Consider the following 19,364-nt stretch of genomic DNA (forward strand, 5'->3'; position numbering starts at 1 on the left):
TGATAATTGTTAATAACATTAACAAAAATGTACAAATCATAATCACTGTATTACAACATTATTTATTTTCAGTGTTAGTAAAGAGCAGCTCAATTTCTGTAATAGCATATTATATGCAAGTTATTATTTTATAAGACCTGCCTCTGAAAAATCCTAACTGAACTTAGCACCTTGTAAAATGTAAAAGAGAAAAAAACTATTAACCAATATATTCTCATCTTGATCCACTGTGATGTAGACAAATGTATCCTATTAGTCATGATGAAAGTTGCATTTACAAATTCCTAAACCTCATAGTGAAAATAGCTGTCTTTTTAAGTATAGTGAAAATGCATCAAGCCTCTGGGTATTTTCCCGGGAGTCTGTGAGAAAGTTAAAGAGGCATACCTTCATTTTAGTGCAGCAGTGTTCATACACCCAGGCTGAATTCTGTGGATTTGGAGTGATGATAGTACATTCCTAAATTATAGAATGCAATTTCTTCAAAATTAAATATTTTTTTATTTGCTATTAAAACACACAAAGCCCCATGAATGGAATTAGCTGTAACTCAGCTGAAGTGAGACTTCCAGCTGGAGACTGCCACCTGGATTTTCCAAACCAGGGAGGTTGAAGGTTATCTCCGAATATCACTCCTCCTGGTTACTTTTGATGCTTATTTTAGGTAGAAAGGAGTCCCTCATGTGAGTGCCTATCTCTGATCAGTAGTTGCAGAATGTAGCCTGGCTGAGTAGAGGCCACATGAGTAACTAAATTGTGATAAAATGAACTCAGCTGAACTGAACACCCACCACCCATACTTCACAAGCACAGAGATGTCCAAGGTAAGACAGTTACACTCAATCAAATTAAGAGCTCCTTGTAAAACAAGACTGATGGAACTGTAAAATTTGGACATCTAAAATTGGTGACTACTGTGGCCTTTTTTCCTCAACACTCCCTGACATCTGGAGATGAAGATGTGAATAGCACTTCTGGAAATCATACCAGCTCTCTTTAGCTGCATAGCTGATGCTTGTAAACACTGACTTAAAAAAAAGTGGATTCTCTCATGTTTGCTTGCAATGTGGCAAGAACAATATGAATTCAATACATTGATTGGGCACTATTTACATAACACCAGGAAAAGAGGTACTCAGTTGGAGGGAGGTAGCAAAAAACCCTGTCTTGCTATAGATGTGTTTTCTGAATTCAAACAAATGAATGACACCTTCTTCTCAAAAAGTCACATAAATACTGACTGGCCCACGAGAAATACAAACAGTGCAGCAGTTGGCAACAATTTCTTTTCTCAGAGCTGGTATAAAACACTTATCTTACACAGAGTGTATGACAATACTGAGACCAAATCCACAACCCAGATTATTTTTCAACTTGAGGGTCTTCATGCTGGAGCACAACTGAGGGCAGCAAAGATTCCTCATTCCTGCTTACACAAGGTTTAGCTTTGATGCTGGAATGGTGTGTAGCAAGGCTTTTCTTTGTATTACGGTAAACCTAGAATTGGGAAGAGGAAATAAAAGATACCTTCTGTTATTATTTATTGTATTTGGAAAACTGCTTTTCTCCCCATGAAGCAGGCATTGAGAAATAGTGTGTTTAGTCCAGAGTGGATACCCAAGTAGCAATTGGTAATTTGGAAAGGAATTGTTTATCCTCCCTGAAGAGGAGATAATCATCTGGTATGGATAGAACAGGACTTCCTCAGATCATCTTTATTATTTTGACCTTTGAGAATGACATACAAAATTCTGTCTGTGAGGACATGGCATGGTGATCCCTCATGAGACCCTGACCCCTGGCACAGTCTCAGCTCCCCTTCCATGGGAGATCAGCATCACCAAAGCTGACTGCACTGGCTGCTGCACAAGGGAAGCCCATTCCCTCAGCACAGGCTGAGAGACTTCAGCTTTCCAGAGTCCCAGTGCAGGCAGTGGGAGGAAGAAAGTCCTCATCAGGAAGGTCAGGATTCTTTCTGATGGCAGAAAAATATGCTCCAAGCTCTTAAATGGATCCATGGGCAATGTATCCATAATAGAGTTGTGCACTTCAATAGAAAGCAGGAGGCTATCCCCTCAGTTCATCGTGATCTGTGGAGCTACATATAAACCCCACAAAAACCCAAACCTAAACCCAGACATTGTTCACGTGTTCATCTCACTGTATTTACTTACTGCTCCTTCTGCCTCAGCCAGCTGACAGGCCAGAGAGGAAACCAGGTAAGAAAAAGAGGGTCTTTTCTTGGAGTCAAGAGCCCAACAGGACTGCATCATGCAATAGCTGCAGTAGAAAAGACACAACACAGAAAACATGTTAGCTCTTGGACTCTCTACAAGTGACTATATGGAATTGCAGAACTTGAATGGGGAATCATGGGAATCAGAATGATTTTATAGAAAGAGGCCAGAATTACAGTGTTGCATCAGAGGAAAGGAAGCAGAAAGATAAGGATAAAGGGTGAAATGATCTTACAGTGACTTAATCAGAGTCCTTAGTAAAATCTTCATTGTGGTATGTCACATAATAGCATAATATTTGTTTTCCAGCTTCCATAGAAAAAGTGTTAGGAAAACAATGCCTGTCTGTCATAGGGACTAAATCTGCTCCTTGTGGACAATGTAATCTTAAGTAAACTTTTCACACAGCAAGTCTTCTAATGTAATTTGACATCACAAAAATATTTCTGAAATTTAAACATCACATTAGAAATATTGCAGCTTCATCAGGCATCAGAGCAGTACCTGACTGCTAAAGTCCCTTGCAAAGGTACTGGGACAATAGGCTCTCTGATATTTAACCCAACCCCCCCAGCAATCTTTCATGGATTAATCTGTTGGATTCCCCAGTACTTTTAATGCCATTACAGCCTTTATGTGGTGAGGATAAGAGCAGTGCAGAGTCATAGCAAGGCACCTGTCCCTAGAGCATCTATGAAATGTCTGCCAGAGGAGCTCAGCCAACTCAAAGTCCTTCCCTTTCCTCCATGTTCCAGACCTCATAATTCTCTGTCACCTTCTCTTCTCTTGTTTCCTGGGGCCCACCTCTAGGCAGAGTCCACCTAGGCACAGAGGCACAGGCTGAAAATTATGTGCTGAGAGCACAGAATTAGCTTCCCCCCAACTCTTCCTTAGCAGGGTTTTTATCTAAGTTCTTGCCACCTGGAAATGAAACAAACCTGATAAAGCTTGATTAAATAATAGAGCTTAGGAAAGAACTCACCAAAAATTTAGTCAATATGGAAAACATAGCTTTTGGGGGGAAAAATAAAATGAAAGAAAAGAAAAAAAGAGAAAATAAAAAGGAAAAAAAAGGGGGAAAAAAATCTGTGGTCAGAGAATAAGAAGTTCCCTGGGGAAAGAAGGCACAACTAAATAAATATAATAAATTAGTTATGTCAAATACACATAACTTATAGTGTTGATCACTTCTGCTTTAGAACAAAACCTGCAGGATCAGGCAGCCTTTGTTAGATTTAGAGGCATATCTCATGTTTTGCAACTAATTTTGTATAAGATATAGTGTATAATACATAAAAGGTCATTCAAACAGTGACCTAGTAAGTATAAATTTTCATGCTGTGTATCACTTGGAAATACACTTACACATCTTTTGTAGCATAATACGGTTGGTCCATTTTAAATCCACTTTGTATTAATTTGTAGAAATTTGTGTCAACCTGAATACCAGGGTAAGGATTTACACCTGTGGAAATTATTGGAGAATATGTGTTAATTCAGAAACTGCCAAAACCAAACACTGCTCTTTTGTCCCACTGCAAAACATACCCAAGGAGAATATTTCCCACAGCAGTATTCCATACGACCAGACATCGCTCTTCATGGTGTACGTCCTCTCGAACAAGCTTTCGGGAGCCATCCATTTGACTGGCAGTCGAGCCTGTGCAGACAGAGGGATGGAGGCCAGGTCATGCTGTGACACAGGCTGTGACACAGGCTGTGACACAGACTTTTTAGGTGACTCACTGTACTTCTCACTGCCAGCATGATCGATTCATGTTCACTGTGTGCAAAGCTGTGTCTCTGTCAGCAGTCCCTGGACATTCTAATTGCAGAGAGAAATAGACACTCCTAAAGAGCCAGAGAGTTCATCTCATCCATTTTAGATGACTATTTATGGAAGAGATGAGCTCAGTCCTGGAAGAGCCACCTTCCTTCCTCTGACTTCAAGCGTAGAGTGGCCCAGATGGAGATGTCCACATTGTACTTCTTCATAAAGCCAGAGGATCTGGCACATCCCCACACACATGCTGTTGTCCTACACTGTTACTGCCCACAATAGTAAACAACTCCCAGTGCTTCCATCAATGGGTGCTTTAGAAAGAGTATGGGTACCATCTCATTTACAGAACCAGCTTGATTATTTTAATTATAATCTAAGAATTTGCTTTTGCCAAGGGCAGGAAAAACTGAGATTTCTGCATTGTCCATACAGATATGCACAAAGCTAACAAGGAATTAAAAAAAAATTAAACTTTTCTTTCTTAGTTCCTTATAATTCTTACAATGCTGTGAAAACCAGAGAGCCCTCATGAACTTACATTGCCCCTGACGACGTAGTTGGAGTCGTTCATTACATCTCTGGCAAGGCCAAAGTCACATATTTTCACCACTTTCCCATGGGTCACCAGTATGTTCCGGGCAGCGAGGTCTCTGTGAATGCACTTAGAAGGAAAGGAAGGATTAACACTCCACTGTGTTTGGCATCAGTGGTGGACAATTCTCCGCCCTCTGAGTTGGCACCTCCTTCCACTTCAGCAGTTTGGTGAATAGCCAAGCTGGACACTCCCTGGCTGCTGGTGCCAAGCAGACAGGGCCAGAGAGGGCACAAATGTGCCGTGCAGTTGCTTCTTAGGGTGATGCCTAAAACTGCAACCCAGTCTTCGCTGTTAAACCAGGGAAGGAGGTATAGTTCAAGCTTGCCACTGAGTGGCTCTGTTCCTCAACCTGCCTCTTATAAGCTGACCTATCTGAAAAATTTGCTACCTTTCACCATACCGATTTGGACTCAAGAAATTCCATTCCTTTGGCAACTTGATAAGAGAAGCAAAGAAGGTCTTCAAAAGTGAGCACATTAAAATCCTCTTCTTCATCCATCGGTGTGCTTGCATCCTTAATTTTATCTGTAAAGAATAATCAAAAGTATGAGTTTTCCATGGACTTCCTCACTCTGATTAATTCCACTGACTGTTGTTAAGGATTTTCACATGCTCCTATGAAAAGCAACATCACAAAGAGTATCTTTCTTTTTTATCCTTTACTCAGATACAAAATAAAGGTAAGTATTTTTGTATTCAAATACTATGCTTTTAGCATGAGCAGAAACATAAGCCCTCTGATCTCAACTGTTGTTGAATCCTCCTCCAGCAAAATTCTTGCCAGGACTGAAGAGAAACTTATGATAGAAAGAGGCCTCTTTTGTAATGGAATCTAGTCTGGTCATATCAATAATACAAAAAAATACAATACTAACAGCATTCCTGAAGATATAATCAATTAATCTCTTACCTTCCTCAGAAAACAGCACAATCCCATTTGATCCCAGTGTCACATTTATGTTTTGGCTTCTTTGCATGGTTTCAAATTCATCCTCTCTGCACAGAGTTGTGTTCACACCATACTTCAGGTGAGTCCCTGTCCTGGAGTGGGAAACACATTTTCAAAGGTTGCACACAGTGCATCACATAATCTTCTACACATAAACTCTTTTGCAGTGAAAAACATGAACAGTTACTACTACTAAAAATCTGGACACAGACATGACTCTTAAAACCAGGAAGAGAAACAAGAGGTTGTTTGTCTTTTGCAGTCTCCATAAGGAGAATCAAATCTCAGTTCCTCCCAAGGCACTGCTTATTAAAGTATGTGAAGGCACATTCTCAAGAATTCAATAATTTCACCAGTGTACAGCATAGGTGAGAACGCAGCTTAAAAAGCGATAGCAGTTTTTAAAAGTATCAAACTGGTACTAAATTCTTTACCTAGAGTTCTGGTCCTGATGGATATTGTGGTAAAAGCTGAAGTTTTGCTGTTTAAAAATATCTGTCAGTGTCCAGTGAAACTTTTCTCTCTTGCTCCTTAAGTAGTTCAGAAGGTCACCATAGCAACAGTATTCAAATATCAAGTAGATTGGTCCTGAAATAGTTGGAAATGTAAATGCCTGCTGCTAATTATAGCACCCTCCCCATTAAAGCCCTAATGCTGCTTCATTTTCTCTCAGGATTAATCTGTATTAAAACATCCCAAGCATCTTCCATTCCCAGGTAGATAAGCTGTACTGATAGTGACATAATGAGAATTTGTTTGCTGACTATAACGTCCCTTATAGTCTGTGTGCATCTCTCAAACTGTATTGAAAACCCCTTGTAGAAACAAAAATCCTTGCCCATCCCAATGGCAATGGGGAGGACAGTAGAGGCTATAAGGATGCAGCATATTTTCTAAACCATGCAGGGTTCAAGCAAAAGATGACTCCTGCTAATTATCTGGATAGTGTGCATTTGTATCCTTTGACGTACATCCTTCCATCTATCTCTGCAACCTTCATGCTCTGGAAAGATCCCTTTTTATTTTTCCCCACGAAGACCACCTGAAACCCAAGAGTACTTGCTGAGAGGACCTTAATGAGGGATACCCCTTGCAAGGGGAGGTGTCTAAGTCATTGGTCAGGACACTTTCTCAAGAAATCAAAAATCCTGACCAATTCCTGACCCATGGATAAAAACCACGACCAGCCAGCAGGAGCTCAGAGTGGTCACACATCACCCTGCGAAGCCTCACACTGCCACCACCACTTCTGGCCCAGAAAGACTGACTGTGAATCTGTGAATATTTCTGTCAGAAGGCCACTGTCAAGCAAAGTAAGGCACACTGGAAAAAGCTGTAAAGTCTCTCAGAGGATGGATGGGAAAATCTTGAGAACCATTCTCTGAAAATGGCACTTGGATAAGGCTGGAAGTGTTCCTGCCCTACCAGACTAAGCAGGTCTTCCTGCAGCTCTCCTGCCTACACCATCACATCCTGCCCACTGTTCCAGAAGGCAGTGGCAGTATTTTTAAATCAGCTAAAGCTACTAAGAACAATCTATTTCTCTGATTTCCTCTTACTCCTCATGTCTGTGCCTGACAGTATTGCTGCTGATGTGAACTGAGGAAACAAAAGTTAACTGTTCTGCTTGGTCTTTCTGACTAAATAAATAACCATGATGGAAAATCTGACAAGCTTTTCAGTGTCAGGTGTTATAGTTCATGATACAGATCTACACTGGGTGAAACCCTGGCATTCCCCCAAACTGATCTGTTCTTTACCCTCTCTTCACCCACTGTTGTTCACCACTGAACTGGCCAGAGAAGCAGTTCTTTGGACAAGAATAGCTGTGTAAATTTCCTCAATGATGACATGAGCCACACAAGAATTAATCAGTGATAATATCTCACTACTTTCATATTAGCCCACCTTTGCTTATTTTTTTCATTCTTCAGTTTTGTTTTTACATGTGGTCATTTAAAAGGTTGTCCCTATTTCCATTATTTACTTCTCCCATTTCTGTTTTTTATGTCCCTTCTACCCCTGTTATTTTTCAATTTCTTTTGTTTCCTGTCTATCTTTTAGCTATTTTTATCCATTCATTGGTGAGCCACATGAACTAAAAAAAAAAAAAAAAATTCTTATGTGAACATACTCATGTGTATGCAGAAGTCCCTTGCACCAGTTAAGTTTTTCCTTTTCACTTAATAAACTGGCTTATACCAGTGCCATCACCACCATAACAGGAAATTTTATTCTGCAGAAGGACTGTTGTATCACTTCTCGCAAGTATAGTCAGAAACTACCCTTTTCTGTACACGTGCATGGCCTTAAATTTGCTTTCAATTCATCTTCATCTTATTTTGGGCCACACAGAACAGCAAAATTAGTCCTTATTATTCTGGTGGTTTTAATTGGTGCTTTTCCACAATTTCAATTTACCTGACAGAGTACAAGCTCCTAGTAGGTTCACAATATTTTCATGGCTTCCAATATGAGTCATCATTTTCAGCTCAGACATTAGAGCATCTTTTTCTGCAGCATCAGGTTTTTCTGTGAAAGTAATAACACAGATTTGGAAATCTCTGGCAGAGAAATGAAAATTTAAATGGTTGTGATGCTTTGTCATGTGCAGATCTTCATTTCAAATTAATTGGACTGACAGTACATTTGGGAACATCCTAAAAAAACCCCTTTCCAAAGTATAAAAAGATTCAGTCAAGGTGGAAACTAAATTTGAGTGTGAGTGCAGATCATTTCAAAGCTTGGGAAAGCAGTCATTAAATGTCAACATTTGTCATTCTTGGGTTGGCAAGGAAATACATTAAAGTGTTCCCAAGCACAGAAAAAATGGCAGACAAACCTTTTGCAGAGAAATGTTAAGGGAGGAAAATGGCAGCCATATGGCACACAACCAGCTGCAATCCAGCAGCTGAGAAGGCCACCCTGTGTTTCAGTAACAGCTTTAGCCTTGTTTTCAGTGAGCTTTGGTGCTCATGATTTCAGTGAATTGGGTATGTGAACCAAAATGATCAAGTCGAGCTTCCACAAAGACAACCGCAAAGGAGTGGACCAAGGAAGTGTAAAACTGGTGCTATGTGGAAATGGGGGATGAAAACCTGAATGGCAGTGCTGGCAGGAAGGGGCTGTGTAGGCACACAGGTGGGCAGGGTGCTGGTATCAGTGTGAAGCTCATTCCAATATATATAAAAAGGAGGGTGAGGTGGCTACCGGTCTCTTTTCCCAGGTAACAAGTCAAAGGAGAAGCACCTCCTCAAGGAGAGGAAATGCTTCAGTTTGTGCCAGGGGAGGATTAGATTGGATATTCAGAAAAATGTCTTCACCAAAAGGGTTGTCAAGCACTGGAGCAGGCTGCCCAGGGAAGTGGTTGAGTCACCTTCCCTGAATATATTTAAAAGATGTGTCACTGAGGGACATGGTGTAGTGGTGGACTTGACAGTGATGGTTAACAGTTGGACTCCGTGGTCCTAGAGATCTTTTCCAGTGCAAAGTGCTCCAACATGCTGTGAACAGGGCTGTGGTCAGTTGGGACATAGTGAGGCAGCCCTCCTCTGCTCGCTGCCAGGGAGGCTCGCTCCTGGACACTGCTTTTGTGAGGAGTCAAGACAGCTTGGAGAGAGGCCAGATCATAGCAGGAAGGAGTATTCGAGGTTTAATATCCTTATTCATAAGGAGGGATGGAAATAAACTGTTTTGTGTCATCATCAAGAAAAAAGACTACAGGAAATTGTGCTGGAAGTTTTGGAAACAAGCTAGCTCAGACACAGCAGGCAAAGGGCTTGGCACAGCTAGGCAGCATTACAAGAAAAAGAGGCCTTACACCAAAGGTCGTATCACCAGTATAACCAGTAGGATAATCTGTACTGGGGGTTTGCATTTATCCTCTTTAGAAGCTCCATACTTCTCCACAAAACACAGACCTTCTGTAGTGTGTGGGGCAAAATGCAACGGGCTGCAGGCACTTCAGCAATACCTTTCCAAACTGAAACAGGGTTTTGAAAGCACTTTGAAAGGATTTTAAAGCCAAGCATTTGTGAGGTGTAACTGCTGAAAGTTTTCAGTATAAGGGGGATTTCTAATGCCTCTTCTACTTTGGAGATACTAGAATACATCACTGCTTGTGGAAAGCACCAGAGTGTATCATACCTTTTAGCATTTTGACTGCGACCTGGACTGAATCTCCTGCATTGTTAATTCCATAAGCTGTTGCAGTCACTACTTTCCCAAAGGCCCCAGAACCAAGAACCTGTCCTACAAGACACAAAATGCCAGTATTATTTGCTGCTGGTACAGCACAGACTACTGCTCCAGTATTGAGGTTTACCTTATGGATTGCTCACCAAATTCCAGATTTTCCCTGGGAAATTCCCATTTTATATCATATTCAAATTCTCTGAAGTCGATATAGATGTATTCATTATCTGATGGCCCTATCATCTGTATCATTTGCCACTGGCTTTCATATTTGAATTGCTTTGGAAGAAAAAAAAAAAAAACACAGAATAAAATAAGTTTTACAGAAGAAACAGCCTGGTAGGAACAAAAGAAGGATGATCAGGTATTTATGTTTGATTTTACCTTTTTGTATTTAAGAAAAATGAATACAAGCACAAAAGCAATCAAGAGGAGAAAAAATCCAACGGAGACATAGAATGCAGCATTGTCCAGGGGGGAAGAAACAGCTCCTGCAACTTTAAAAGACACATATTACTACCCACTGAAACAGAGTTTGTGTGTACAGGTGAAAAAGCAAGAAGAGCCCACGGTCAGTTCTGGCAGTCTGCAGCCCTCTCACACCTGAGCCTCCTCTGCATGGGGAGTGAGATGCAGCCATATGCAAAGCAAGATGGGCAGTAGGCATTAAGTTCTAGGTAATTCTGACATCTGTTTTCATTTAAAAAAATTAAAAGATAAAAAAAAGAGCTAAATCCATTAATAAACTGGAATTCATGGAGGTGTTGCTGTGGTCCTTGGATTGAACTTAGTGAGCATAAACAGGAATAAGGCGTTGATTGGTAGATGAGCATCCAAACATGAGACCTACCTTCATATTTTGGTTGTTTCTAAAAGCGTAAGTATTGTGATTACTTTCTATTCTACTTTAAATATAAATGCTCAAATTCTGACAGTGGTCACAGCTTCTGTCCACTGTAGTCAAAAGCACCAAACTGCTTGTTCATCATGACAAAGGAAATCCCTGTACTGCAAATACCTGGGCGTTTTAAAACAATTCCTGGTGCCACAGCATGTTCCCTCTAACTGAAATATTTTTCTCCATGGAATACATACGGTGTCACAAGTATAAGGTGCAAATAACCATACTGACTTTCTGGTTCAATGAGGAAACAATCTGTGATTCCCTTGACAAAAAGAGAGACTACTTAACCAGGATTTAACCTTCAGTCACCTGCCTATAGCAGTTTAAGGTCTCTTTCACAGTACGCCTGCTTTCCAGACAGGGATTGACCCTTCAGTGGGTCTGCTGGCTCAGCCATGATCTTGCTTGGGTGTGCAATGACCTCCATGGGATGAGGAGAGCTCCCATGGGCATTTCTGGCAACACCACAGGGACCTACAGGAAAGCAGCAAGGGATAGCACATGCCACCAGCTACCAAAGTGCCTTTAGCTCTTGTCAAAGATGATTCTTCCAGATTTCATGTAGGGATGACAAAAGCAAAATAAGAAATCAGCCTCAAATATTGCCATGGCTGCATCCTGCACTTCCTATTTTTTTTTCTGTTTATTTTAATGAGGGAGGCCTCTTCTTTGGGCCTAGAGGAAAGAGAATTTTGTCTCCCATTCACCCACCATTTCTGATACTATGTACATAGAGAGCTTGTGTTTTATCTGCAATGACATTGCACAGTCAGCCATTGTAGTGCTTTTGATTTGTTAATTTCAGATTTTTAAATTTTGACTCTTTTTTTAAACTAATGCATTAATGAGTATGGTGGATTTTAGTGCAGGTTAATTACTAATGTACTTATTTTTTGTTGTGAGATAGGATTAGGAGAAAGGTAAAGTAGGTTTCAGACTTTAAAAAGGTATAAAGAAAGTTTTATTAAAGGTAACTAAAAGAAAAAGAGGGGGAAAAAAACCAAAACAAACACTTTAGAATACTCTTTTTTCCTTACAATTTTTTCTTTTTTACAGACAATGTAAAGAAAAAAAGTTTAACATTTTTAGTCAGTTTACTACTTCTGAAATATTTCTTTTAGTTTATTTAGGGAGAGAAGTTTTTTTTTTTTTTTTTTTTTTTTTTTTTTTTTTTTTTTTTTGTTACGGTTATGGAGACTCTTCTACAAGAGGAGAAAACAGTTTTTTGGTGGTTTTTAGTTTTTTATGAATAATGGCTGTTTGGGGAATTTTGCTATTTTGAATTTTTTTTTATTTATACAAGTTTTTTTACAGCTTGTTGATGGGCTATGTTGACTTATGGGGTATTGTTTTAAAGATGAGTTGTTTAAAAGCAAAAATTCTTATTATTTATTTTTAAGATTATCTTCATCTCTGGGAATGGAGATTTTTTTTTTTTTAAAGTATAGGATTACTCTTTTTTCTTCTTCTGCTTAAACTTTTTATGGGATCATAGCTACTTTAACATTTGCTTACTTTAATATAGAGGTTTTTACTCGAAATTAATTTGAATACTTTTATTTTTTTATAGTTTTATGGGTTATAAGGAAAAAGAGTCTTTTAAAATAGCTTATAAGAGTATTTCAGCTCTAAAAACAAGGTATCTCCTCCTCCCTCTTATCTGGGACTTAACTTTCTCTTTACTGACTTTGATGTTTTTATGTTGTTTTTTCACATGTTTGTATTTTGTTCTTTTCTTTTACTTGAGGGAGGATTGAGGCACTGAAAGGGTTAACATGTTAAAACTATGACAGCCATTTAGCCAAATAAAAAATATTGTAGGTTCTACCATGCCAGCTTTAGTTGAGAAAACCCGTGCTAAAACACTGGCTTGTGGTACCTGCCAGGTTAATGAAACTCTTTTCACAGGCTGAACCAGCTGAATTGTTTGCACAGCACTCCACGGAGAAGGTTGTTGCTGTCTCCTTTACATGTAAAGTACTGCTTGAAATCCACGACCCCAGGGATCTCCTCTCTGGCAAGAAGTTCTGAATCCCCTCTGTGATTTCCTCTGTGCAGCTGAAAAAGGAAGCAGACCGGTTTTGATTTTTAGCTCACAGTGACATTTGCCAGGGGAGAAGGTGGGAAGTTTCAAAACATGTCTTATGTCTGTGTTGGAAGAGAAGAACAGAAGGGGCTTGGGTTTTGTCAGCAAGAGTGGGACTTCTGGTCACTTACCAGTCTCATTTTTGTTGATGGACGTGGCAGGGTTAGCAGGGACTGAGCTACCTCCTACACTGGGCTCACTGCCACTCTCCACTGCTGCCTTGGCAGAGTACTTGCACTCCCTGAACTCTGGAACCTCCATCGATTTCACAACTGACACAACCCCCCTGCACCTCATCTATTCCCACTGGTTTCATATTTGCCTCAAAACATTCAACCCCCCGAGCAGCTGCAAATGAGCCACTGCTAAAACTATAAATGTAATATGAACCCAGAGTTGAAGTTCTAGCTCCTTTCCCTGAAGGCGTGTTGCTTCACCCATGAAGTTTCTCTCACTCATGATGGAGAGCCTCCATCCACGCAGATGGAGAGCATTAATGACTTATTTAAGGCCTGATATGTAGAAAGAGGGAACTTGATGCTTGAGGGAAAGGTGGTCCACATAGATAATTTTGACTTCTAGCTTTTCTATCCTTCATCAACTTACTGTCTAATTTACTCTCCACATAAATAAATTAGGAGATAAGAAAGAAATTTATTCAGCTCTACTCATAGCACTAGCTTCTACATTTGAAAGTTCCTCAGAAAAGATATGTCACAGCATTTTCTTCCCAGAAAAATGATTTAAGGAGTATTTTAAACCCACTCTCTGCATGGTTTATTTCCTCTTCCATTTCTGCACAGATTGATATAAGGAAGCCTTTTAAGAGGTATGGATAAGAAAATTGTCTAGGTATTTTTTTATGTCTAGCTAAAAGAAATACTTTACAGTTTATTCACAAGCTTACAAAGGAAAATTTGACTTAGTATTCTTCTGCACCATGGGATTATTAGTTTCTTGGCATATCTAAAATAAAAATTGCAGAGTTCACAAATCAGGTCAAAGCTGTTTCAGGATTTTTTGAAATTTTAGAGCCTGACTAATTCCCCTTAATAAATAGAGGAAATGGAGACACTAACTTTACTGGAAATACACTCACTAACTTCACTGGGAACACTCACTGACTTTAGTGGTTTTGGTAACAGGTCACCATAGCAGGTCTTTTAACCAAAGCTTAACCAATTAATCAAGCCTGTATTAACCAATGCATTCCCTGAATCCTTATAACTTTGGTAGGCTAAGAGAAAAACTTAGATTGGACTTTGTTACCACTTAACTGTTGATATAAACCCAGTCTGGTTTATTTTGGTGTTAAGAGCCCAAGATACACATCTTTATAGGCTTCTAATTTTGTTGATCTGGTTCCTCTGGAGTAGGAGGCAGTTAAACCAGTTAAATGCATGCAGTTAAGTGTGCATTTTACATTTAATTTGTTATGGGCTGGTCTTCATTTAAACAAAGCTCAGCTAGTCATTGCAATGAATAAAAAGAAAGAAAGTTGTTTACTTGGATGAGTTCAGTTCAAGACAGTTCCTCCAAACCCAGGATGAGGCAGGGTAACCTTCAGCAACACAGGAGATCTGCTTGAACAACAACTGCATCCTTATTTCAGGCTTTCCTGCAGTAAGACAACACAAGGCTTAAGGACATGGCTTCGTGGTATATTTGGGAGTGCTGGGTTAATGGTTGGATTCTATGTTCTCAAAGATATTTTTCAACCTAAACAATTCTGTGATTCTGTAAGACAATTTCTGTCAGCACTTCAAGTGACAAAAACCTGTACACTTACGTGGCAATGTTATATCTGTTGAGACCAAGGCAATGTTATATCTGTTGAGACCAAGGTCTGCTTCTGTTTTCAAAATAAAAAACTGCATGTCACAGTGAGAACTGGGTGTAACTCACAGTCCTCCTCCTTCCTTGGTTTTGTGGATGGCAGTGTGGCAAGGCAAGGGGAGCAGCCACTTCTCTGTATGGGCACAGCCAACCAAAACAATGGCAGAGCCAAAATTAGAAGTCTTGACTTCTGCTTTTCTGACCCAGACTAAGCAGCTGGCCCTAGGACTGCCCTGGCACTGAGGTTCTGGGTGGCCAACTTGTACAAAATGTGCACAGAAGACCCTTCTATAAATTAGATATCACAAATAAAGGCCCCAGACCTGGAGCAAGGGAGAGATGTTGCAGTCATGTGGCAGAACTGAGATAACTGAGAGCATTGGTAAAGACTGTGCATGTGTGTGAATTGTGGGCAGGGGTGTATGAGGCACTGCAGCCCAGCCATTCAAGTTACACACCAGGGGGTGTCCACACCAACTACATTAACTCATAAATGCCATTAGGGAAAAAAAATGACATAAATATGGCATAGAAAGCTAATTCCTAACGGGGATAAGGGTTTCCTCCCAACTGTGTATCTCCTGTGGTTTCTGCAGCAATCACATATGTTCCAGCTTTTTAGAGATAGAATAGAGTTACTGTATTTTACTGAGTTCCTAGGCTTGTAATTTTCTTAAGAAGCATTAATTTTTCTCAGTATGCAACTGATTCCTCATATTCTGTTAATGGTAGACTAAAGGGAAGAAAAAAAACGAATAACTTTCTCCTCCTTTCTCTGTTCTCCATCCCTAACTGACACAAGAAATACAACCCACAAGCATCCAGCGTCTTTCTCTGACCCAGTGCCTGGATTTCAGCAGTGTGACGCAGTGTGAACAGAATCAAGTTTTTGCCTTTTGATCTTCCATTTTAAACAATAAATCTATGTAAATGAAATAGGGAATACCAATGAAGAAAACCATCAATTTATACCAGTGACAAAATCCCAGACTTTGCCAAATCATCAGCAATAGTTTTGTTACTTACTTCTCACATACAGAGTGAATTTTTTTGTTACAACTGTATCATCATTTTCAGCATAAAATACATATATCCCAGACTGGTGCTGATGGTTGCAGAACTTCGATGAAATGCTGTGGAACAAAGTCAAAAAAGGGAAAAGGACAAAATACTGACTTGAAAAATATTTCAAATGCAGTCAAGACTCATATATAGGTTTGAAACAATTCTGTATCTTTTAATGAAGCATACAAAGGAAATTATTTTTGCTTAGAGAACATAAACCCCAGCATCTAACTGTGCTGCTGAGAAGATATTTTTTCCCCTGCAGTATTGATTTAATTCTGCATTTTTTCTCTCACTCTTCCTGGAGTGCACGCAGGCTGTCAAGCTGATTTTGCTACTAATTCATTGGACGACAAGACACACCCAGGTATATCTGCTAAGACCAGCAAAGGATCAAACTTTCTTCTCTCCAAGGAACTTTGATGGGAGTTTCTAGCTGATGTGATAGATTGTGTTAGGAAACAACAATGACAGGGAGGAACATAAGAGACAAACATCTCTAAATGGAAAGATCTCACATTAGCTCAGGAAAGCGATCATCACCATAAGTTCATTGCCAATGAGATGAAACACCAGCCCTCAAGGTCGTTCTGCAGGAAAAAAACACCCTTTTACTAATCCCTATGGCCTTTGAGCCAGTGGATGGCAGAAAACCAAGACCAAAACCATGTAGGAATCAGCTCATGACAATGGAGATGGCCAGGAGGGGCTCTAACAAGTCTCTGGGCAGAAACTACAAAGACCTGCAGAGACTTAAAGATTCATGCCTGACTGTCTTGTTGTGCTACTGCTTTATGGGACATGGTAGGAGGCAGGGAGAAGGGAATATGCCATTTTACAGTGATAGTATTCTATTTTTGTGTTTTCAACTAGGTTATTGCTGTCAGGACAATTGTCAGCTTTGAATAGCAGATAATGCAGTTCATGAGCATTAGAAGAGCAACCTAAGAAAATCTCTCCTACGTGTAGTTGCTGACACTTTGGGGTTAGATACTTTTGCTGACAACTCAATGGTGACCAGGTTTTAGGTCCCCAACTCTATTTTAGTGATAAAGGCAAGCAGGAACATCAGAGAGTTTGAAGAGAGAAGAAAACAAAAAAACAGATAGCCCATATCAGCAATATGCAAAGCAGGAGAAAGCAATAATGAGATCAATCTAGAGAACTGAAATTGGGATATTTCTCCTTAAGCAAGATACAAACAAAAGCACCAAGTATCACCTTCTAATTCTAAACCAGGAAAACTGTCCTTGAAGCCCCTGGCAATTTTGTCTTTTAACTAAGGCCACACTTTCATATAGTTATTGACTTTTGAATGTCTTCATCTGAAATAGCCTTAACAATGTCTCCGAACTCATGGATTTTTTAAAGTCAGAACCCTTTTAAGCTGCCTCAAAAAAGATACTGAAGACAGGAAAAAAAAAAAAAAAAAAGGACCAAACAAAAAATAATTAGTTGCTTTTGAAATCCCAGGTTGGAAGGTTTATATCCTAATGAAATAATCAGGAGAAAAAAAAAAAAAAACCAGTATCTTCAATACCTGAAAATATAAGAGGGTGTGAGCTAAGTATTATAAATTTAACAGAGGACATTGTTTGTATGAAAAGTCATTAGCTCTTAGGGGGGAAGTGAAAATCAGCAGTGTGCTGAAACAGAGAGTTCACAAAAGCAAATAGAAAATGGAAATTCTGAAGAATGTCTGAAAATATACTGTAAGCATAGTGACAGGAGAGATGGATAACTGGCTTTTGAAATGAAAAGCTGAAGAAAAATACAGAGTTAATTATTAAAATTTAATATGATCTTTAATCTGAAGGACTAGTTTTACAAGAGACTGGTAGAAATTAAAAGAATAAAAACAGGAAATGAAAAAGGATATGAAAAGAACAAAGTAGAAGTGCTGGGATACAGGATTACACAGAAATCAACTAGAACAGGCAAAGTGAGACTCACAACGTGTTTAGATACGTGATGACCTTTTTTGTGTTGCTTTGAGAAAATTTCTGCCTTAAAATCATATTGAAATCTGCAAGGCTACAGCTTGCAGAATCTCCTGGCCTCCCTACCCCTTTCTGCTTCTGAGTGCTTCAAACGGAATGAAATATGTACCCCTACTCTTTGTCCTCAGGTGAGACTTGTCTATCCAATGCTTGTATTCAGACAAAATTGGATCGTTGTGAGGGATGTCTGTACAAAAGAATGTACTTGTCAGATGAAATAATCAGCAAATTCAAGTGTTTTCCCCTCTATTTTATTTTTCCATGGAATAAATAGGATGCAAATAAATGCAAAGAATAACTTGCCCAAAATAAACATAATAAACATAAAAAAATCCTATTTGTCCAACAGTACTGTCAGACAAATGGCCGAGTTATCTGTTTGAAGACGCCACAAGGCCATGCCCCAGCAATGCTTGGTGACTGTGGCTTGTGCCTGTGGCTGAGCCAGCCCGGACACACGGCTCCAGGGACACAAGCTGGCCTTTCCCCCATCCGGCAGGGGGTGATCAGCACTCAGCAACTGCTGCTTTTTGCTGCGATGCCTCTGAAGTGACTCATAAATCCCAAGCCAGCAGTTGCACCTTACTAACTAATGACAGCTGTCTAAACTATTTCAAAAGTTCTCGATATAATTATTGTTGGCACAGCCTATAGCACCTAATTCTTATCTGGATTGAATTTACACCCACTGTCAATCATCCAAGCAAAACTGAGTCCTGCTGGTACAAGCAGTGAGGAGGAGTGTGTATCAGCTGCAAAGCAAATCAACTCCGTGTTATCAGCTGGAGGGAGGTTCCTATTGGACAAGGATGAGCAAATGCTCATGGCTGTCCCCTGAGACTTCATTTCCAAAATCAGTCTTGTCACAAGGCACAGTTCTGCCAAGCCCATGTCAGGCATTGCAGATTAGTCACCAACACCCACCCAGTGCTATCAAAGTTTGTTGACAGCCCTCACTTTATCAGCAGGGACAGAGTTCCTGTGGCCATTGCCAGGAGATGACAATTTGCTAACCTGAACTGAGCTGTCTCTGAACTTCACTGAGGTCTGACTCCAATACACAATCTGATGCAGATGAAAAGGCTAGTCTGTTGCAAAGATCACTTGGCAAGTTAGTGGATAAAATCAAAGGTACCAAAATACTATGGAAAGAAATAATAAAGTGTAATCAAGGCTTTGACACAGCTTTATGCAGATGATGACAGAGGTTTTAAGAATATGAGAAGGAATCAGAATATTTAAGAATATCAGAAGGAATCAGCATTAGCTCCTGCCTACAACCTTCTCACTTTTAATGTAAAAACTTGAAAAGAGTGGCTTGGCTTTACTTTCATTGAGGTGAGTAAAAGCTGTTACCTGCAAAGCCATGGGACTACTCTGAAAGAAACCCTGAAGGAAATTAGATAATGTTATCAAGAAATTGGAGAGCCTAGGGAATGGAGAAAACATTAGCCTTAAACAGGATTCATGCCAGAAGTCCATTGTAGGAAATAACAGAAAAGGTAGATAACCAACAGGTTTATTCAAAACATGTTTTGCTGCAGCAGCGGAAGAATCCATGACCTGGGTAACGAGCAGAACGGCATGTTTCTGTGACACAGGCACAGGCCAGCAGACCTAGCAGAGGCCTGGGAACTGCAGCACCCTGGACTTGGTCTGAGCTGTTTGAAAGACACTGGGAACATCATCAACAACAGGATGAGTAAATGGGAACA

The 19,364-nt window shown here is 39.8% G+C and overlaps 1 protein-coding gene across 1 annotated transcript in view; it reads right to left on the reverse strand.

Moving 5' to 3' along the window:
• Positions 1–1,256: 1,256 nt before the first annotated feature.
• Positions 1,257–19,364, reverse strand: part of FLT3 (fms related receptor tyrosine kinase 3) — a 35,600-nt gene continuing 17,492 nt past the window's right edge. Inside the window, exons 10-24 of the mRNA XM_053969813.1 lie at positions 15,611–15,717; positions 14,255–14,366; positions 12,542–12,720; positions 10,143–10,255; positions 9,905–10,037; positions 9,711–9,815; positions 7,986–8,096; positions 5,999–6,152; positions 5,526–5,656; positions 5,016–5,140; positions 4,559–4,681; positions 3,786–3,897; positions 3,603–3,702; positions 2,175–2,280; positions 1,257–1,497 (exon numbers count right to left, since the gene is read on the reverse strand). Coding sequence (XP_053825788.1) covers positions 1,363–1,497; positions 2,175–2,280; positions 3,603–3,702; positions 3,786–3,897; positions 4,559–4,681; positions 5,016–5,140; positions 5,526–5,656; positions 5,999–6,152; positions 7,986–8,096; positions 9,711–9,815; positions 9,905–10,037; positions 10,143–10,255; positions 12,542–12,720; positions 14,255–14,366; positions 15,611–15,717 — 1,846 coding nt within the window. The 3' untranslated portion in view covers positions 1,257–1,362. The remainder of the gene's footprint in view (positions 1,498–2,174; positions 2,281–3,602; positions 3,703–3,785; positions 3,898–4,558; positions 4,682–5,015; positions 5,141–5,525; positions 5,657–5,998; positions 6,153–7,985; positions 8,097–9,710; positions 9,816–9,904; positions 10,038–10,142; positions 10,256–12,541; positions 12,721–14,254; positions 14,367–15,610; positions 15,718–19,364) is intronic.

Source organism: Vidua macroura, chromosome 2 (genome assembly GCF_024509145.1).
Source record: "Vidua macroura isolate BioBank_ID:100142 chromosome 2, ASM2450914v1, whole genome shotgun sequence".
Classification (NCBI taxonomy): Eukaryota; Metazoa; Chordata; class Aves; order Passeriformes; family Viduidae; genus Vidua; species Vidua macroura.